Source organism: Mauremys mutica, chromosome 1 (assembly GCF_020497125.1).
Source record: "Mauremys mutica isolate MM-2020 ecotype Southern chromosome 1, ASM2049712v1, whole genome shotgun sequence".
Classification (NCBI taxonomy): Eukaryota; Metazoa; Chordata; order Testudines; family Geoemydidae; genus Mauremys; species Mauremys mutica.
Window position 1 is genome coordinate 284,104,825 of NC_059072.1, and position 21,884 is coordinate 284,126,708.

At 40.6% G+C, this 21,884-nt stretch overlaps 1 protein-coding gene across 5 annotated transcripts in view; it reads left to right on the forward strand.

The window, feature by feature from the left end:
- MYCBP2 (MYC binding protein 2) overlaps window positions 1-21,884 on the forward strand; it is a 415,400-nt gene that overhangs the window by 298,407 nt on the left and 95,109 nt on the right. For 4 of the 5 annotated variants that reach the window (XM_045011267.1, XM_045011270.1, XM_045011280.1 and 1 more), the window contains 3 exons: window positions 10,773-10,847; window positions 13,257-13,481; window positions 14,371-14,503. In XM_045011267.1, coding sequence (XP_044867202.1) covers window positions 10,773-10,847; window positions 13,257-13,481; window positions 14,371-14,503 — 433 coding nt within the window. The remainder of the gene's footprint in view (window positions 1-10,772; window positions 10,848-13,256; window positions 13,482-14,370; window positions 14,504-21,884) is intronic. The other variant, XM_045011275.1, reaches the window with a different exon arrangement.

A 21,884-nucleotide genomic window follows, 5' to 3' on the forward strand; every position in this document is an offset into this window, starting at 1 on the left:
GGGTAACTGGTTTGGTGGAGGGGGGAATGTTGTGGACATAATATACCTGGAGTTCAGCAAAGCATTTTCTCCATGACATTCACAGTCACTCAGTCACACTAATAATAGACAGTATACTCCTGGGTGGATTCTGTGCCACTGCGCATGCGCACAATTTGTTCCCCACAAAAAAATGACTTTCTGATGGGGAAGCATAAGGAAGCCGCGAGAGTGGTCATACAACCCTTCCCAGCAGTATGCTTCAGGGGCCCAGGACAACCGGCAGAAAGGTGGGGCAGGAGGCGAGACTGGGGAAGACCCAGATGGTGGCTCCTACTGTCAAGGCTGATTCCCGGGGCTCAGCTAGTAGTCCCAGCTGGGCTGGGAAGGACAGGACTTCCTTTTCCCTTGCACAGCATCTGGGGCTGGGTCAGACCCACCCTCAGATTTCTCCTCCACTGAAGGAAGCTCTGCAAACTCTCCCCTTCTCTCTCTCCTCCTCCCACCCCCCGGCTTCCTGCACCCATCGCTCCTGAGTTGCAGGAGGAGCGATCCCTGTACAGGGAGCTTCTCCATCCGCCCAATCCCTGTGTATCCAGACCCCCTCATACCCAGACTCTCCCACTGAGTCTCATCCCCACCCACACTTAGAATCCCTCCCACCCCGCACTTGGACCACCCCGATGAGTCCCAACCACTGAGCCTCTTACGCCTATACGCCCCTGCCAAGATCTATCCCCCTCCACACCCAGACACACACACACCGCTGAGCCCCAGCCACCTTCACCTGGACCCCCCCAGCAGAGTCCCATTACCGTTGCACCCAGAACTGCCCCCAACAAGACCCTGTGCATCAAGATCCCCCCTGCACCCAGATCCCCCGTTGAGCCACCCACACCCAGATTGCCCCATACAAAACCTTCTGAACCTACGCCTGAATCCCCCCACACTAAGCCCTTCCACACTTGGGTCCTGCCTTGCTGAGCCTGCCTGCCTGCACCTGGCACAGATGGGCAGGGTCCTGGGGTGTTTCTGGGGCAAGCCCAGTCCTTGCACTGTGTCAGGGTTGGGTGCAGCCTCACCACTGAGCATGTGTCCCTGAGGGGAGCTGCACAGTGATCTCCCACCTCTGTGCAGCCAGTGGCCTGTGCTCCCCAGTGCCATGCTGGAGCCTCCACATTTATTTGACAAAATTTGCAGAATTTTAAAATATTATACACAGAATTTTTTTTGGTGCAGAATTTTTAATTTTTTGGCACAGAATGCCCTCAGAAGTAACAATAGGATGGCAATTGCTATAACTGATAAGAGGGAGAAAGAACTATTGTAATAATTAGGCCTATAGATTTACTGTAATTGTACATTTAATTGTAATAAATATATGAAAGTTTATAAGATGTTATAATAACCTGTAATAACAAATGTTAATAAAAAGTAGGTCAAGTTGTTTTTAGTAATGAATATTTTAAACAGGTGTAAAGAAACCAAACAGAGAGTAAATTAGTCTAAACAAAAGAAGTCATGCTAATAGAATTCAAGGACTCGATTAAAATTGTGCTTGGTAAAATTAGAAACTGTGGAACTGGAAATGAGGTGAAATTGGAGTGTCAGATAGTTAAGTCCAAGAAGACTGCAAAAAGTTACAAAGAGATCTCACAAAACTGGGTGAGTGGGCAACAAAATAGCAGATGAAATTCAGTGCTGATAAATGTAAAGTAATGAATATTGGAAAACATAATCCCAACTATACATACAAAACTGTGAGATCTAAATTAGCTGTTACACTCAAGAAAGAGATCTTGGAGTTACTGTGAATAGTTCTCTGACAATATCCGTTCAATGTGCAGCAGCAGTCAACAAAGCTAAAAAAGATATATTAGAAATGGAAAAGGTACAAAGAAGGGCCACATAAATGAGTAGAGGTATGAAACAACTTCCATTTGAGGAGAGATTGAAAAGATTGGGACTTTTTAGCTTGGAAAAGAGATGACTAAGGGAGTATATGACAGAAGTTTATAAAATCATGAATGGTATGGAGAAAGTGAATGACGTGTTGTTTACTCCTTCATGTAACGTAAGAATCAGGGATCATCAATGAAATTAACAGGCTGCAGGTTTAACACAAATGTAAGGAAATATTTCTTCACACAGTGCATAGTCAAACTGTGGAACTTATTGCCGGGGGATGCTGTGAAGGCCAAAAATATAACTGGGTTCTGAAAAGAACTAGGTACGTTCATGGAGGATGGATCCATCAATGGCTATTAGCCAAGATGGTCAGGGATGCAACCCCATGCTCCAGGTTCCCCTAAGCCTCTGACTGCCAGTTGTTGATAGGGGATGGATTACTTGACTATTGCCCTGTTCTGTTCATTCCCTTTCAAGTATCTGGCATTGGTTACTGTTGGAAGACAGGAAACTGGGCAGGAGGGACCATTGGTCTGACGCAGTATGGCCATTCTTAGGTTCTTATATTATCCCAATTGGTTGACAAAATTATAATGGGATGAATTACACTCACCAGTCCCTTTTGGGGTCCTTAAAGAGACTTCAGGAAGGAAATAGGGCATACAGACAGAGGCTCCTGAAGCATGCTTCACCATCATGTCTACCACCCCCACCATCTCCTGGGACCCCAGCCTTTGTCATTCTAATTTTGAGAGATGGTCTGATCAGGCCAGAGAGAGTTAAGCAAATATCATCACCACCTCTGCTACCTCCAGCTGAATTCCCAACACCATCTGGGATAAAACAGAATTTAACCTTAACAGCTCCAACTCATCTGAGTTAATTTCTTATCTTTTCCCCAAAAGGATATTTATTGCCATCTTTAATTTTGTCTAAGAGACTGTCAGATAAGGGAGTTTTCCTTCTAAGAATTCTCTCCACTAAAGGGAAAGGGAACAAGGGATGGTAAAATGAAAGCTTATTTTATACTGTATGTTTCAAATGTGGTAACTGTTTTTCCTTCTTTATCTTTAATAAAACGTTAACAGGATGTTTAATTATGCATTTGCCATAGTGTTAAGCAGGCTGAGGTCTCTGTATAACAAACCCTGAACCTTACTTAACACTGTTTAATGTTGGACAGTGTGACTGGGTTATATTAACATCTTTAGCCCATATATTCCATCTAAATTAATACAACAGATCCCGGTCCTTATGCATTGTCACTAAAACTATGGAAATCGTAGATTACCCACCACATAGAGATCTCCAGTTAACCTACCAGACCTCCAAAACACTGTGGCAGATTCCTTGAGCAGGAACTTCCATCAGAACCACTTGAGGGAGCTCAAGAAATTGTTTTTTCACAGCAAAGAGTCCTATGGCACCTTATAGACTAACAGACATATTAAAGCATGATCTTTCGTGGGTGAATACCCACTTCGCCGGATGCATGCCTCACTTCGTCGGTTGCATCCGACAAAGTGGGTATTCACCCAGGAAAGCTCATACTCCAATAGGTCTGTTAGTCTATAAGATGCCACAGGATTCTTTGCTGCTTTTACAGTTCCAGACTAACACGGCTACCTCTCTGATACTTGTTTTTTCACAGCATCTGGCAAACATGGGGCCAACTCAGAGTGGATCTCTTTGCAAATCCAACAAATGTGAAATACCAAATCTTCTGCACCATTGGGGTATGCAGCTGTGGTTTTTTAGGGGACGGACCTTCTCCTACTCCCCCGGCTCCTCCTTCTTCTCTACACTTACCATCCAATACCCACTAATTGTCAGGACCTTAATCAAATTGAGGCAGGAGCAGGCAAGGGGCATGTTAATAGCACCTTCATGGCCAAGACACGTGTGGTATTCGGATCTACTTTATTTATCTGTGGCGATGCCTCAACACCTACCTGTGAGATCAGATGTCCTGACACAGAACTCAGACACCCCGAGCCATCCCAGCCTCATGTCACTGAGCCTTAAGGCCTGGCTCCTTGATAGTTTTCTCGTTTAGAATTAGTCTGCTTGGCAGAAATCCACGCTGTACTTTTGAGCAGTCAGATGACTCCCACATATAAAATTTATGGTAGAAGTGGAAACACTTACATTTCTGGTGCTCCTGCCATGCTGTAGCTGTTTCTGAAGTTTCTCGAAGATCCTTGATTACCTGCTGAAATTAAAAGCACACAGACTGTCAGTGAGCTTTGTTAAGGCATACTGGTAGCTGTATGCCTTCCATTTCCCTATTGAGTGCCTTTTAGCTTTGCCCACCCTACCACAGCAAGATGTATTAAGGACTTATCTAATTTATTTTCTTGTGTCTGGAACCCCATACCTCCATGGGACCTCAGTCTAATCCTCAACATGTTAAGAAACCCCCTAGTCAAGCCTATTAGTACCTGTTTATTCCTTCATCTCTCCCTGAAGACTTCATTTCTGGTAGCTATCACCTCAGTCAGAAGGATGGGAGAACTCAGGGAGTTGGTGGCCAAGCCGCCATATACTGTCTTCTGCTGTGCCACCATCCTCAGTTTCTGCTGAAGGTCTCATCAGATTTTCCTATCAATCAGGATACCATTTGCTGCTGTTTTACCCTAAGTCCAGTGTCTCAAGAAAAGACTAGTGTCCACGCTTAGATATTACAAGATCACTTGCCTTTGATCTGGATAGGCAAAGAACCTTAGGGCTTTGCCCAGACTATTTGTATCCTTTGCTGAAAGAATGAAGGGACAGTCAGTTTCCACACAGAGACTATCAGCGTGGGTTTCGGGTTGCACCCTGGCCTACTATGAAGCTGCTGGAATGTGTCCCCTTTGCTAGAATGACAGTCCACTCTACCAGAGCTCAGTCCACATCTATAGTCATTCTTAAGGAAGATCCCATACTGGAAATGTAAAGGGCTGCAACCTGGTCCTCAGTTCACACTTTCTCCAAACTTTATGCTATCCTACCTGCATCAAAGATAGAAGCAACTTTTGGTGATGCTGTTGTCTGAGCCATGTTGGATCTGCCTCCTCAACACCCAACTCCATTTGCATTATTGCTTGGGAGTCTCCTACATTGGAGCAACCATAAGGACATATACTTGAAGAAGGATGAGAGATTACTTACCTGCACAGTAACTTGAGTTTTTTCGAGATGTTGGGTGTTCCATCTCCATCATTCCTTTTCCTCTGCTGCAGAGTATTCTAGGATCTCTAGCTGAGAAGAAACTGGAGCATTAGTGGGTCCACTCCTCTTTGTACATCCTTGCTCTAGAGGACAGGGTTGAATAGTACACAGGTGGGGACCCATAGATACTGCTAATTTAAATTTCCAGCTGAGAGCACACAGGGGCACCCACATCCTACAGCTGCACACCCATAGGGACAAAACATCTCAAAGAACTCAAGTTGTGCAGGTAAGTAACTTGTTCTCTCCCTACAGTCCACTGCCTGACACTATGGTAACAGGGATAGTGAATTACCTTGATTCAGAATCCATGGAAGTAAAATATGTGGAAACAATCATTTTAAGACTTAGTCAAAAGCTAACCCACATTATTTTTAACCTTAAAAAGTGGCTCTACACTTCTGCTCAATTAGTGCAGTACTTAATACTATGAAATACAACTATCTCCACAGGATTTCATGTTAATCACCCATAGTGAGGTAGTTGATGATATTTATAATTTATTATTAATTCACAATATTGCAGAAATTGCAGACCCTGCAATATTAGGCTTCCACTGCAATTTCGACAGTGGGAACCCCGCTGTGCCCAGTGCTGACGGAGCCCTGGCTGCCCCGACTGTCAGCACCGGGCAGCTGCTGTCAGCCCTAGACGGCAAACAGCAGGAGCTCCCCTTTCAGCCCCCAGGTGGTTGACAATGGGCTGCCAACAGCGGGAACTTCCACTCAGCCCGGGTCAGCCCACAGCAGAAAATCATGGAAAAGTAATAATGGACCTTATTATCACAAATAATAAGGTCCATTATTACTTTTCTGCGACTTTCCGTGGTTTGTCCACAACCACAAATTTTGGACAATCATCACGTGATTCAAATAGGGTCTTATTTATTATTAATTAATAGTGTTTCTAATTTCTCTGTAAAAGACAGTCTTCAGTTTATAAGTTATTTTGCATCACTGGAAAAGTAGGTATTTATATCAGCAAGTTTCGGCTTGTCAGTATTTGTAGATAGTTCAAGACCATTTTCTATTACAGCAAAGTGTTTTCCTTCCTTGGTAGAACGTAAATTGTGTTCACTCTCAAAAGAAGTGAATTCGCCAAGGAGAATTAATGTGACTGCTATCACAATAAAATATTCAAAGTTGAATGGACATGTTAAAAACAATGGAACATGAAAAATTAAGGACCATCAAATTACGTTTAAGGCTACTTACTCATAAAATTCATGGCAAATAGAAACATTCATGCAGTTGAAAGTTGAGATGAAATATATTTGGTAACCTTTCTATGATAGAGGACTGTGGACTCATTTTGATGCCGTTTGAGCTCTGATGATAAGGGAATTACTGGTTTTTAAATTTTTAAATACTTTTAAACAGGAAGCTGATATTTTCCTCTAGTTGGTTATTTGGAGTGTTTCAGTGAAAAGTTGAATCATGCATCATCACTTGATAGTGTAGGACTCTTCTTAATTTCCTTTATGGGATTGTTCCAGAGTCAAAGGACTATTTTAAGAAGGTTCTATCCTTCCATTCCTTTGAGTTTGTGTGTGGTTTTTGTTAAATCAGAGTGAACTGGATTATCATAGCAGACTTTGGAAAGGCTCGCAGTTTTGGAGACACATTTAAACTTTATAAAAAGAACAGGAGTACTTGTGGCACCTTAGAGACTAACAAATTTATTTGAGCATAAGCTTTCGTGGGCTACAGCTCACTTCATCAGATGCATGCAGTGGAAAATACAGTCAGTGGAAAATACAGTAGGACCTAGTGTATTTTCCACTGCATGCATCCGATGAAGTGGGCTGTAGCCCACAAAAGCTTATGCTCAAATAAATTTGTTAGCCTCTTAGGTGCCACAAGTACTCCTTTTCTTTTTGTGGATACAGACTAAACGGCTACTACTCTGAAACCTGTCATTTAAACTTTATAGTATCAGAAGACCAAATTCTAGATCACTATGTACATTCTTATGTACTACTGAATGCAGAGCAAAGGAATTTGCAGAGCACTGGGATAATTTTCTCTTAGCCTTTTCATGCTTGGTTGGCCCATGATATACCATTTTCAGCTTCTTTGTGAACATGACTAAATTTAAGAATGAATTGTTACATACTACCTATTTAGTGAAGAGTTAATTCTGTACTGCATGTTGTAAGTGCAGTATAGTCAAGTTGATGCTGGGTGAACCTTTACTACTGAAATTCTTTCTTTTATGTTTAAATTCTCTATCCTAATATTGGATATTTTAATTGAATTTATAGATGATGCAACTGTATATGTGAAAAGATTCCTTTCCTGTGTGCTCGAAGACAAAGTCCTCATTCACTACTTAGAGTGAAAATTCATCCCTACCCTAGGGTTTGACTCTGTTAAGCAAATAGAAGACTTGGATTAGACTTTAACTCCCATGATTTGACTGATTTTAGCATTTTTAGCTCAGGGCTACTCATGCCATACAATAATATCTAGCTACTGCATGCTGTGGGATATTGACTTATGAAATTTCATTTTTTAAAATGCCATTTTAAAATTATATAGAGAAAAAACTCTGTAAAGTTTTTAATATCTTTACAGGTATTATATTTAAAAAATGTAATTAACATGTTTTGACAATTGGGAGATAAGTCATTCTGGGCTAAGATTTATTTATGCCAAATTTCAGTTTGGAGAGAATTTTCATACATCTTCAAAACATAGAAAATGGGGTTTGGACTAGAAACAGCAAAACATTTGGTTGAAGAACAGTATTGTAATTGCTGACACTATTATGTTGCACGTTTCAATTAAAAGATTCAGTTTAGGGGCAGAAGTAGTTAAAGCAGAGAATCTGGAATTCATGAGGCCATGGTTCTATTCCTGGCTCTGGCCCAAGTGAATTGTGGTCTTGGACAAATTAATCTCCCTGTATGTTGGTTTTCTCATTGTAAAATGGTTATAATACCTAATTTGTATGGATGTTGTGAAGTTTAGTTTATTATGTACAGAAAGGATTTGGAGGCCCTCTTATAGAAGATGCTATATAAATACAAAGTATTACTAATAACAAAAAGATATATGAACCATTGACCAATATGTAATGGGGAGAAATTTAGGTTTCTTTTATGAGAAATTAGATTAATATAACTTTCAAGTGTGGTTCTACTTTAAAGAGTGATACTGTAAAAATGGTATTCTGTGTTTGTGTATCTCTCAATTACTTAATTTCAAATTTCGTTCATTAACGAGAAAAACTGTCTTCTGCAAGCCAGACATTGCTCTGTTACAATTGTGCCCGTTGTAAGCCAACAGGTTCGTATAGGTGTGCCTGCAGGAAGAATTTGCCCTCCTGAACCTTTACTGTAGTGGCAGGGCATAAGAAGAAAAGAATCCGGTACAATTTCCAGATCACAGGTTTAATTGGCAGAGTTTAGTGGGGGGAAAAAGTATCTTGTAATCTGAGGGAATTTGATATCAAATCATTGAAGCACAATAAAAATTGATTCCCAGTATGTCATTTTAGAGTTGTTTTCACAGTAAAAGCACAGTCTGAGATAGAAAAATGATTGCAATGCTGTGCTTCAGAAAATTCAAATGAATTAAAGTTGTTAAACTCTCCCCAAATTCTCTGCTAAAATGTTGTTCTTTAAATAATTTTCATTTAAATATTTTCAAATCTTTACACACACATTTTTCATTAAGAATGAGATTTTTTGTTCAAAATTGGTTTGCAAAGGAAAAGCTAGGAATTAAGAGTCTGCAGATGGCAGCAGAAGGGCTAAAATGTGACACGTTTGGTCTGTCAATCGAATTTTTTTCTTCAAAATGGGAACATTGTTTTCAGTCTGGCAGAATTTTATTAAGCATTTTTAAACCAACATACACATGCATGTACATTCCTTTAAACTGGCATTCAGCATATTATAAGCCATAAGTTTGGTATATTCATTGTTGCACAGCAATTATATTGCTTTTTTTCCTGCTGATAATTTTGTGTTCATTGCATTCGCATACAGCTTTATAACACAAAAATAATAATATGCAACTTGAAAGAGAGCACCAGAAAAATCATTTCTGATGTTGTTTTATGTACGGAAAGTCTGCATTTCTCTGTTAAGAATAGACATTGACAATAAATGGCAAAATTAGACATTCAATCTGTTAATTCAATTTATTCAATTTATATTAAAAAATAAACTGATCAGACAAATATAGGCTTTAATAGTTCTCTTAGATTTATGCCAAATGTCTGGGTCTATATTTCATCTTTCTGCCTTAACAGGAAGGACATCAGCCACCTTTTTTGTGTATAAATGTTGTGCCTGTTCCAGCACTACATGAATATAATGTATTCTAAAAAGGTGTCAGAGTTAGTATTGTTCTGTTCTAGTTTTTTAAAATTGAAGATTTTTCATGTTAGTAAAACTTGATCTCTGTTTGAGATGGTTTATTTTAGTTGATTTTTTTTGCTTACATTGTTTTTAACATATGTACAACCTTGGAAAAGCAATGTATGGAAAAACTTGTCAGAAACTTTCTGTATGACTTTTTTTTTTTTAACTCTAAGACAGTTCATTACTTCTCCTATATACCATTGTTAAACTGTAATATGAATGCTGTTCAAGGATTTAATTTAATTTCCTTGTCAAAATAGCCCTAGGAAACATGATTTTAATAATAAGCATGTTTTGTTAGTCTAGATAAGTGTTGCTATTCCAGAGAGATGCTGCAGAATAGATTCATTTTCATGATAATTAATTAACACTCTGCATTAAATAGAGATGAAATTTTGCTTGCATATGACAGGAGCAGGAAGAGTTTCTTTGAAGTGGAAAGAAATAAAGTTTGTGTTTTAATGTGAGAATAGGTTGTTTTATGTTTTCTTCCTGAAGATTAATGAATATTTTCCTAGCTGCATTGTGAAAGTTATTTAAAATGTACAGTAGAACCTCACTAATACCTACTGAATGGGACAGCAATTCAGCTTGCTAAAACTCGTTCATTTATTTTAGAATGCATTTATTTTATTGTATTTTATAATGTACTAGTAAATGTATATTTTGTACTACTAATAAATTCTTAGTGATAATCCCTCCTGTCGCACTCTATTTTAGGTTTTCTTCTGGTATAATGGAGGGGGAACTATTTTTGTATGCAAATTTTAGGTGTGCATACTACTGAGGTTGTACTGTGTGGCAATAATTTGTTTTCCAACTTTTTTGAAGACAGCTTAATACTTTATATATCTTTCCTGTTATGAATTGGGTGGCTGAATGTCCACATTCAACCATGTCACATTAATTCACTCAAATAATCTTTAGAAAGCAGCAGACTCTCTTGTCATAAAACAAATCTGGCTTGCACTGGAACATACATTGTTTCACTGTGACAGGAGTGTGGGGTTTGTCTTGCACAAGTCTCAAGCTTTAACAGATGTCTGGCTCTTATTTCAGTAAATGGCATGACACACTACATCCGTTTAGAGCTTTTGACATACGAATCTGTTTTTGTTTAACAGATTATTTGCAATGATGAGCAATGGACTCAAGTGACTTCATTTTAAAAAGTCAATTTATTTTATTGATGTTAGAATGCAGACAATTTGAATTACAATGTCTCTAGCATCTTCTTCCAATGTTCTCTTGTTCCCATTTCCTTGTTGATATTTGTCTTTTTTTAAACTTTGTTGCTCAGAATGTCTTTAATGCTAGCCAAGGAGTCAGGGATTTGGACTTTTTTTCAAGGACTTCTAAAGCTTTTCCCCCCCAGGTGAGTTAACTGTCAAGAACAGTCACATTATATCCTGATGTTTTACATTAATAAATACATTTATATTAAATAACCTTTTAAAGTCTGCTGTATTCTGACGTATTTTTGCAGGAAATGCTGGGTATGTTAATACCATACTCTAGAATTGTGTATCTACTCTTTTAATCTCACTGTACTCTAGATTGAAAAATTATTAGTTCAAAATGCTAATGATGGTTACTGTGAACCTCCAGCAACACAAAAATAACCATTTTCTTTTAAATATAGTACATCCTAATTACAATATTGTATTCACAAGCATTGTTGGCCATTTAACATTAAAAAGACAACCTTCCAATCGCTTATGTTTATAGACAAGGAAGGTATACTGCTAAACTTTTCTTTCCCTGTTTTCAGTCCATTGCAAAAATCAGTAAATTGAACATAATAGGCTGCCTTATGAACTGGGCCAGCTCAAAAATATTAATAAACACAGTTGATGAATAAGGCTGCATGTCTATCACAGAGGTCACAGAAGAGACCAGAATCTGTGACCTCCGTGACTTCTGTAGCGGCCAGTGCAGCTGGCTCAGGGGCTGCCTAGAACCTGCTCCACCAACCCTCCCCCCCGCCCCCCCAACCTCCCCCAGTGTCAGTGGGGTCCTGGGCCACGCACCACTGCCTGGCACCCCCTACCCCCCTCCACCCACAAACCCACACACAGCACCAGACGGGGTCCCAAACCACCCCGCCCAGCACCCGCAGCACCCCCGGCCCAAGTTTTAGTTAAGGTATATAGTAAAATTCATGGACAGGTCACAGGTCATGAATTTTTGTTTACTGACTGTGACCTGTCTATGACTTTTACTAAAAATACCCATGCTGATGAACACTACACTAACTTCTTTACTAATCTATTTCAAAAGTGTCATAATTCGTAGAAAAATATCCAGTTGCATTATACATGACTAAGTGTTTTAAATATCTCTCAGATGCTTTTGTAAATTATTTGGAAGGCTATTGTTGCTTTTTAGGCAGCAGTTTCCATAGAATCTTTTTAATGGAAATTATTCTCAAATAATTATGCATATTGGTTTAGCGACTTAAAAATACACATTTCACTGCAACAACACTGAACTGCTTTGCTGCTCTGTAGATATATAGAAACTTTAATTGACAAAAATGCTTAGCTTCTAGTTGTAGAACATTAGGCTTTTTTTCTCCTTGAAACAATTTACTTTAGAAAATGCCACAAATTGGATTGAAAATTCCCTTCTTTGCAGAACAACTTTATACTGTATAATGGCTCAGTTGCAGTAGTTTTCTTGGGAAAGCTATTATAACATTTTATGAGGGGTGTTATAACATTCTGGGCACAAAACACAGGAAATAACACCAAATAGAGCTGAAAACTGAACAGTGCAAAAATTGTGATTTTAATAAAGAAATTAACCACACTTGCAAGTGGTCTTTGTACGCAGGTCACACGTCTTGGTTTTTAAAGGACATTGGTCATTGCTACTGCTACATATTTGTTTCTTTGTGATATAAAGTGTGTATTAGTGTTCCTCCCCATTATCTTCATGTATACTGGAATTTTTATTAAATTACAGCCAGTGGAAGCGCCCTGCCAGTATTCCTCATTTACAGTGAAGGTTGGAGGGTTGTCTAGGAACTCTAAACATATGGAATCGTCGTACTTCAGAAGTATAACATCAGATCAGGCCTGAATTTGTCCTTCATCCTTGCTTGGTTCTAAGCAAAATAAGTCTGCAATGCTACTCTGAATGTCGCAGTAAAAATATAATAATAAATACACACTAGTATTTTATTATGTGCATAAACATGGGGTTACTGCTCCACTTGGCCTTAGTAGTAATAATTTTACCTTTATTCAGTGTTTACAATATATTCCTGAAATTGAGTTCAGAGAAAGGAGCGCATATGAATTGGAAACCAGATAGCATATATGTCTCTGTTACACATGCCCAGATTAATCACTGGTTACTTTTAGCTGTTATATTTCCAAGATACTCAATCGCATGTTTGGATTCTCTGTGCTGATAAATGACAGTACTAAACACAACGTACTTCATGAAAATGTTGGTGAAAATAATTTTATGACAAACTGCACATATGAAAATATCTATATATTTAGTGGCCCAAATGTAAACAATTTATATTCCACTGAAGTCCCTGTTCATTTCAAGTACCGCAGTAGTTGAGATGTGTGTACCTCTGCAAGCTAAAACGATCAGTTGGAAAGGAAACTTACAGTTCAACTGGCATTATGACCAGTTTTTTTTCTCTTTCTAGGGTAAGAAGTTAACTGTTCCAGATTTAGGGAAGAGGTGTTTCTAATCTAAAAAGTGCAAAGGCATTATTAACAGGTTCTATTCTGTTTTTCTTTTGCTTTTTTAAATTTTTCAGGAGCCTAGGTCTAATACTGATGACTTTTTCAAAGACATAAATTCACGCTGCACACAGGAAGCAGTGATGCAAGAGCAAGATATGCCATTCCTTCGAGGTGGACCTGGAGTGTACAAGGTAGTGAAGACTGGCCCTTCAGGTCACAACATCAGAAGCTGCCCTAACCTTAGAGGTATCCCAATTGGAATGTTAGTTCTGGGAAACAAAGTCAAGGCAGTAGGCGAGGTATGGATCCTTGTAGCTTCAGTTCATGTCTTCATAGATACCAGTTAATATCAGTAGTAAACGCAACAAAAGCATCTTCCCCTACACAAGGTTTGCTTTTCCAACCCTGGTGATTAAATGTTAACATTTGAACTTGGTTTATATTATAAATACTAATTCAATTATGTGTTTTGCTGTGTAGAAAAGTGTTCATTAATTGGAGCTACGTTAAACTTGAATTTTCTAATACCGCAGTTACTTATACTTATTTATATATTTCTGTTACAGTATGGTTGATTCATTGCAAAATAAGGTTATCTGTTTCACTTATTGATCATAGGTATCAAAGTGAATTCATCTTGTTGGAGGAATCATTTCCAGGGCTGTGATCAGTTCAAAAATGATTCTATTTCACTGTATTTATTCAATTGTTATTGTACTTGTCATCATGCTTTGGAATTTTCCTATTGAGATGGGCTTGAGGATGTAGTGTGTCATGCTATTTTTCTCAAACAACATCAGGAGCATAATTAGCAAATTTACAAATATTTCATACATAACTAGACAATACAATTTATTTTGGTGTTTCAGGTGCCAAAAAAGCATGGAGGTTGTTGGATAACACCTTCTAAGAGCTTATTTGGGTTTGTGTGGTTGGTCAAATATTGAACTTTTTTTTTCCAAATATAAACTGGCCTAATATTGTGAAAGTATTTATAATTTTAAACTTGCCATACATGGAATTGGTTTTTGTTCTACCTCAGGCTGTGGCCTTAATTTCAGAAACATGTTTTTTGTAATATCGTGATGGAAATGAGCATATTTTTTCATATACTGAAGCTTGTTGCTGGATCTGAGCACTGGATTATTTGAAAAGTGAATAAACTGCTTTTTTATGTGTGTGTACCAGGTGACTAATTCTGAAGGTACATGGGTGCAAATGGATAAGAACAGCATGGTAGAGTTCTGTGAGAGTGATGAAGGCGAGGCATGGTCCTTAGCTAGAGACAGAGGTGGAAACCAGTATCTGCGGCACGAAGATGGCAAGTTGTCTTATTTTTTTTTAAATTAACTACTTAAAGTGTTTGCCAAAATAAAGTGGGGGGGGGAGAGCTTTAAGAACTGAGTTTGAAAGACGTAAAACAGTAACTTATAAAATAACCCAATTGGAGAATATATGAAGTCAAACTTTTTTTAAATTAAATTTTACAGTACAATCTTCAGACATTTAGATTTTGCAAATATGACATTTTTATAAGTGTTTTCTGAGTCATTCTTCTGTACCAATTATGAACTAGAGCAGGGATCAGCAACCTCTGGCATGCGGCTTACCAGAGTAAGCACCCTGGCGGGCTGGGCCAGTTTATTTACCTGCCACGTCCACAGGTTTGGCAGACCGCGGCTCTCGCTGGCCGCGGTTCATTGTCCTAGGCCAATGGGGGTCGTGGGAAGCCACGGCCAGCACATCCCTCACCCGCGCCGCTTCCCGCCGCCCCCATTGGCCTAGGACAGCGAACCGTGGCCAGTGGGAGTCGCGGTCTGCCGACGCAGCAGGTAAACAAACTGGCCTGGCCCACCAACGTGCTTACCCTGGTGAGCCACGTGCTAGAGGTTGCCAACCCCTCAACTAGAGTGTTGTCCTTTCTTCTGTTTATGGGGATTCGGTTTTCAGACAACCAATCCTGAATTTCCTGAGGCAACTTTTTTCAATCTACTTTTGTCTCCACCTGAAAGGGGAAAAAAAAGACTGAATGAATTTGTACAGCATCTTAGAATTTTTTATTTTGAGTTTAACATATAATCCCAACCATTGGATTGGGGCCACAAAAGTATGGCCACAAAAGCAGCACAAAAGCTGCTAAAAACTGCCAACCAATTTTGAACTCCGTATATGAAATGAGGAAAAATCTGTAGTTAGTAACCTAATGTTCTTTTGCTCAGTGCTTCCTGTTTTACCTATTATAATAAAGGAGTGATGAATGTTAATTTAGGACTGGCTAGATGGCTTCCAGAAAATGCAGTAAATACAATCATGTTTTAGGTCATTACAACCAGCATATTTTGAGCAAGTTCTGTGGATTTTGACAGGTCTCTGAGCTTGTGTTCTTGGCTAGAACAATATTTTTCCTTATCAATGTCAATTCCTGTGAAAATACTAGCTTAATTACCTCCATGATCAATTAGAGAGTAGAGTGGGATATTTTCTCAGGATGATGTGTTTTTGTATGTACCCCAACCAAAATAGATCTTTAGTGTGCCATTTATTTAACCTAATTTAGGATCTAAGTACACTACAGCTACATCTGCTTAAAATCACAGATTTTTCCCTCCATTTCGAGGACACTATACTTAGCCCCAGTATTACTACTCTTTCTTTGGATCTAAGGAGTCAACTGTACTGCTTTTGATCATTGTATTTAGATTTAAATGTGATAGAATTGTAATATTTGCTACAAGCTCCGTTAGGGAATTTTATCTCATATTTGCATGAAAGTAGCCTTGATCTTCTAGGTCTACTAACTTCTGTAATCCTTTTTCCATTTATTCTGCTATCCTGTAATGTTGTCCTTTCTCGTCTGTGGGCATTCCAAAGTAACCTTGTCTTATTTCATTATGATGGGCAGAAAACAAACTTGTACTGTTGTATAGTAGGCCTGCCCAATTCTGTGAAGAGTTGGATAATGTGTAGTGAGCAAATAAAGGAACAGTAAAGATAGAAAATTTTTAACTGTTCTTCTTTGACTGATTGCACATGTGCATTCCACTGCAGGTGTTTGTATGCTCAGTGAACAATTGAGTTTTTCCCTTAGTGGCACTAGTCAGGGCAGCACAAGTGCCCCTGCTGCCTTGTACACCACATACAGGCATAAAGGATCAAGCTGCCTTGACACCCCCTTGCCCCCCCCATTCCTTTCTACCACCCATGAAGGTTGTTATAGGTGTCCCAGCTCTCTGCAAGTTTTTAGTCAAAAACTATAAATAGTACCTGTTATGTTTAGTTTAGTGTTTGGTTGGTTAGTTTAAAATAAATGTTTGTTCTTTTTGCGTGATTCTGATGCCTAGTCTGGGTACCCACCCCAGTACCACAGATATGCAGCATGCTCCAGCTTTCAAGTCCTGCCATTCTTGTGGTAAGGCAACACCTAATAGTTACCCTCACCCCTGTTGTCTTAAGTGCTTGCGGGAGGTTCAAATAGGTGACAGATGTGGCATTTATAAGGGCTTAAAGCCCCATTCAAAAAAAAGGGGGGGGGCGGGGGGGAGGCAGCCAGATTAAAATACATGCTGCTGAAATTGACTTGGGAAGACATTCAAAGAAGAAACATACCCCAGAGCACACCTCTAAACAGGGGAGTTCACTGGCTTCAGAGCACTGCATGGGCCTGTTGAGACCAGTTCCCAAAGCGCCTTTGCTGGCTGCATGCCCTGGTAACATAGCTTCTTCTTGGTCATTTCTACTGCTGAGGTGTTTGTGGCTGCAAGAGAGTTGTTAAACTTCTCTGTGCCACCATCACCAACAGTGCAAGAGACTCGCCCAGCACTGGCACCCAGCGCCTTCACCTCCATACTGGGCAATTCCATCAAATTCAGCCATCAGAGTACCAATGAAGGTGATATTGTCTAGGGGAAAGCCACAGACGATCTTGCCACAGATGTTGTGGGAGCCCAGGAGTGGGCAAACTTTTTGGCACAAGGGCTCTTGGGTGTGGACAGAAATGAGGAATTTGTGGGGGGGGTTGGGTGCGGGTAGGGGGTGAGGGCTCTGGCTGAGGGTGTTGGCTCTGGGGTGCAGGAGGGTGGGACCCGAGGGGTTCAGAGGGTGGGAGGGGGATCAAGGCTGGGGTAGGCGGTTGGGGTGCTGGAGGGGATCGGGTGCAGGCTCCGGGCGGTGCTTACCTCAAGCAGCTCCCGGAAGCAGCAGCATGTCCCCCCTCCGGCTCCTACGTGGAGACGCGACCAGGTGGCTCTGTGCACTGGCCCATCCACAGGCGCTGCCCCTGCAGCTCCCATTAGCCACAGTTGCCGGCTAATGGGAGCTGCGGGGCAGCGTGCAGAGTCCCCTCGCTGCCCCACTTGTAGCAGTCGGAGGGGGGAGATGCTGCTGCTTCCGGGAGGCACACAGAGCCACAGCACAGATGGAGCGGGGCAAGTCCCAGACCCCGCTCCCCAGCAGGAGCTCGAGGGCCAGATTCAAACATCTGAAAGGCCAGATTCAGCCCCCAGGCCATAGTTTGCCCACCCCTGTGCTAGCCCATTGAGAGCCCTAAGCAGGAATATTTTGAGGATTCCCTCACACACAACACATATTAATAATGAATAGGGGGTCCTTTAAGCTGCTTGGGGCCCTAAGCAGTTGCTTAGTCTGCTTATGCCCAGCACCGGCTCTGTCTCCCTAGCTCCCCTTCCTTCAAAGTCTGAACCTTCTTCACCAGTACTGATGGCTGGCACCACCATGGTCACAAGAAGAAGCAGTTTCTTCATCAGACTGTGAAGTGGGATCTTATGTGTCCCAACCTAACCAGTTCTGTCATCTGGAGTATGGCACCTGCCAGCCCTGGTATCAGCCTCAGTACCACAAGGGGTTTATAGAAGGGATACTTGGGCTACACACAGATGGGGACCAGGACTGTATGAGTGGCCCTTTTGGAACCAGTGGGGCTTCCCCCTTCAATCAAGAGTGTCCCTATAGTCACCTTAGCCGACTCCATCTACTGGTCTTCAGGAATATTAACGCCACAGATACCCTAGCAGCAGTATTGAGCCCATCACCGAACAGATTCAGGATCCCTCTCACAAGCAGCCACAAAAGGAGCAGGAACTGAACCATCCCCCAGTACTGTTTGACATCCTCTTCCTCATCCCCCAGTGAAGCAATTGTGATGGAGTCTATTTGTCTACCTTCTGATGATTTAAGACTCATCAGGAATTGTTGAGGAGGATGGCTGTTATTCCTAGACATCCACCTACAAGCTGATGGACATTTTGGTATCTGCGGATCCAGCTAGACAGCCTCATTTATAGTGAGAGCTAATCTTAGACCTATCAAGGTCCTCTGGCAGTCTCCAACTTCCCTGCCTCGAACTGCAGAAAGAGTGGATGTCTCCTCTCAGAGGTTCAAGCACCTATATAATCATGCCCCTCCAGGCTCCCTTGTAGTGGTGGCAGACTCTGAGAAAGAAAGACAAGGGCACCAGGTATCAACCCCAAAAAATAGAGGACAGGAAGCTGGACTTACTTGGGAAGTAGCTTTATTCCAAAGGTGGATTACAACTTCGCATTGCAGACCAGCAAACTTTGCTGCAGCACTATGATTTCATCCTGTGGTTACAGTTTCAGAGTTCAAAGAGAAGCTCCCAGATGAGGAGAAACAAGAGTTCCAGTCTTTAATGGAGATGGGCAAGTTGTATGCCAGAACAACTCTGAAGGCAGGTCTGGATGCATCAGATTCTACAGCTTGCATCATGGCCTCTGCTATCACAATGAAGTACTTGTCCTGGCGCACTCTTCTGGCCTTACTTCAGAGGTGCAACAGACAGTTCTGGACTTACCTTTTGAAGGGCCATCATTCTTCTCAGAAAACATAAATGAGACTCTGCATAGTCTCAAAGACTCGAGAGCACCCCTAAAATCTCTACGCATTTTAACCCCAGCAGTGAAGCTGAAGATATTCCATTCTCATCAGTCCCAGCATTTTTAGGGGGTTGCCACACAAGCCTAAGACCTGCCAAGGGGAAGGAGCAGAAAAGACGTCCACCACCACCCTCTGCTTGGGTAGCTGCTTGTTCAAGGCAGGTTGCATCTTTCAAGAGCTCACTTTGATGGTTGAGAGCAGTCTGTCAGTTCTAAGAGTGGCATCATTTTTTCCCCCAGTTTTACAAACTGCCTCTCCCACTTCAGCGCACATCATAAGATAGCTGGTTTCTAAGCATGGTGGAAGTGGGATATATATGCATATATGCATATATATATATTTCTGCCTCTTCCCCTTCCCCATCCATCTTCAGGGACCTCCCTCCTGAGGCTGTGCTACTGCAAGATATACAATCACTCCTCCTTGCAGGAGATATAGAAGAGGTCCCTCCATCATTCAGGGGAAAGGGCTTTTACTCCTGATACTTCCTGACCCTGAAGGCAAATCAGGGTCACGTGCCTATTTTAGGTCTAATACCTAACTTAACAAGCTAAGCAAATTTGAAGCAAAATTGTTTCTCTCTCCCCTATGCTTACAGCGGTCTGGCTGGATTTCTCAGCCAGGACTCCTCTTCTAATCCAGGGATGCTGCTTTTGCCTTTCAACCATTGTTGATGCTGGGAGTAAAGATGAGGGGAGAGAGGTGATTTGTGTCCTCTGTTCTCCATAGCATTTCTCGTCTCCACCTGGGGTTCAGGCAACAGCAAGTCTGTTTGCCAAAATGTAAATTTCTCACTCACTCCTTTCTTTCTGCCAAAGAATGGCCATTTAACCAAGTGATAGTCCACTTGGTTATGCTGACACCTAGCTGAGGCCACAGTTTGCCTTTTATCTCTGAGGAACTGGTTTGTGCATCTAATGAAGTGGTTTTAGCCCACGAAAGCTTATGCCCAAATAAATTTGTTAGTCTCTAAGGTGTCACAAGGACTCCTCGTTGGTTTGTGCCTGCTTTTCTAAATTTGGAGCATGTCTCAGTAAAGTCATACAGTAGAATCTTACAACTTTACATACAGTGTTGCCACACATTGGATAATAATGATCAGCGGATTGAGTTTTTAAATGATACCTCCCAAAGCATACTTTGTACAAGTTTGATCATAGTTTTATAAAATGAATGACTGTAGGGATACAGACTGTCACAATTTCCTATATCTATTTCAAATTATTTAAATGATTTAACAAACAAATTGTATACTTATTGGAAAATAAACAGTACATTAATTCTAAATTTATGGTTCCTTTTGGTACAGGCAGGGGCCTCCCTGCTCCGCCCAGCCCAATACAGGGCACTATTTACAAACTGGCAGTTGCCAGATGCACAGTGACCCGCCCAGCCCTGTGCTGCCAGCATGCCCCTTCCCCTCAGGGATGGGCCCATGCATTCCCCCCCCACACACACACAAACACTACTATATCATAGGTTCTAAAGCCAGAGGTGACCGCTGTGATCATTTAGTCTGACCTCCTGCATAATACAGACCACTCAACTGCCCAAGTTTTAATTTGAGCATAACTGTTAGAAAAACATCTAATCTTGATTTTAAAATTGCCAAAGATTAAGAATCCACCAGAACCCCAAGTAATTTTTTTCTATGGTTAATTACCTAAAAAATGTACACTGTTTTTTTTTTCCAGTCTGAATTTGTCTAGCTTCAATTTTCAGCTGCTGGATCTTATTCTACCTTTGTCTATTAGATTGAAGAGCTGATTATCAAATACTTGTTCCCCATGTAGGTATTTATAAACTGAGATCAAGTCACCCTTTAATTTTCTCTTTGTTAAACTAAATATATTGAGCTCCTTGAGTCTCAGCACTAGATGATTACATCAACAATAATTCCCTTGTTTATTTTTTTGCTCTTTGTCAGTCCTGAATTTATGCAGAGGAAGTGAAGCCTTTAGGAAAACTTTTCTACCTGTAAATTTAGTTTCTTTAATTACTTTTCTGTCAGTCCGATACTCACCTATAATCTGTGATGTTGGGTCTAGAACACATGAATTTAAGGGTGTGGGATGATGTTTTGCTTCCTGTTCAGATGTTATCCACCAGAAACTTACTGCTGCTTTCTTGCCCAAATGCTCAGAGTCTAACTGATGGCTATATTTTGGGTCAGAAAGGATTTTTCCCCGGAGTCAGATTGGCAGAGGTTTAAATTAGTGTGAATGATGGATTCTCTGAACTTGAAGTCTTTAAACCATGATTTGAGGACTTCAGTAACTCAAACAGAAGTGAGGGATCTATTACAGGAGTGAGTGGGTAAGGTTCTGTGGCCTGCAATATGCAGGATATTGGATTAGATGATCATGATGCTCCCTTTGAACCTTAAAATCTGTTATTCTAAATATGACTCAAATTGCCCAAAGGAATTGTCAGGGTTGGGTTTTCTTGGTTTTTGTTTTGGTTTTGGGGGGAGTAAGGACGGGAGGAGGTAAATCCTTCAATACCAGACTGATTCAGAAGAATTCAAAGAAGGTCAATTAACAGGTAGGAAAAATGTTTTTCTTTCTAGTTTCGTTGTCTTCAAAAGACACTTTCATGTTTTAACATTTCATCTCTGTATGTTTTTAAAAGAACAGTACATTTTCTTCTAACAACTGCATAATTTTCATTTGGCCAATATTTTCTTTCCTTTTTCAACTGAGCTAAAATTATATGTCTGCTTTTGATTTTGCTATTACATTTTTATTTAGTGTTATGTCTTGCTTTCTCAAACATGTTCAAACAGCTTTGAG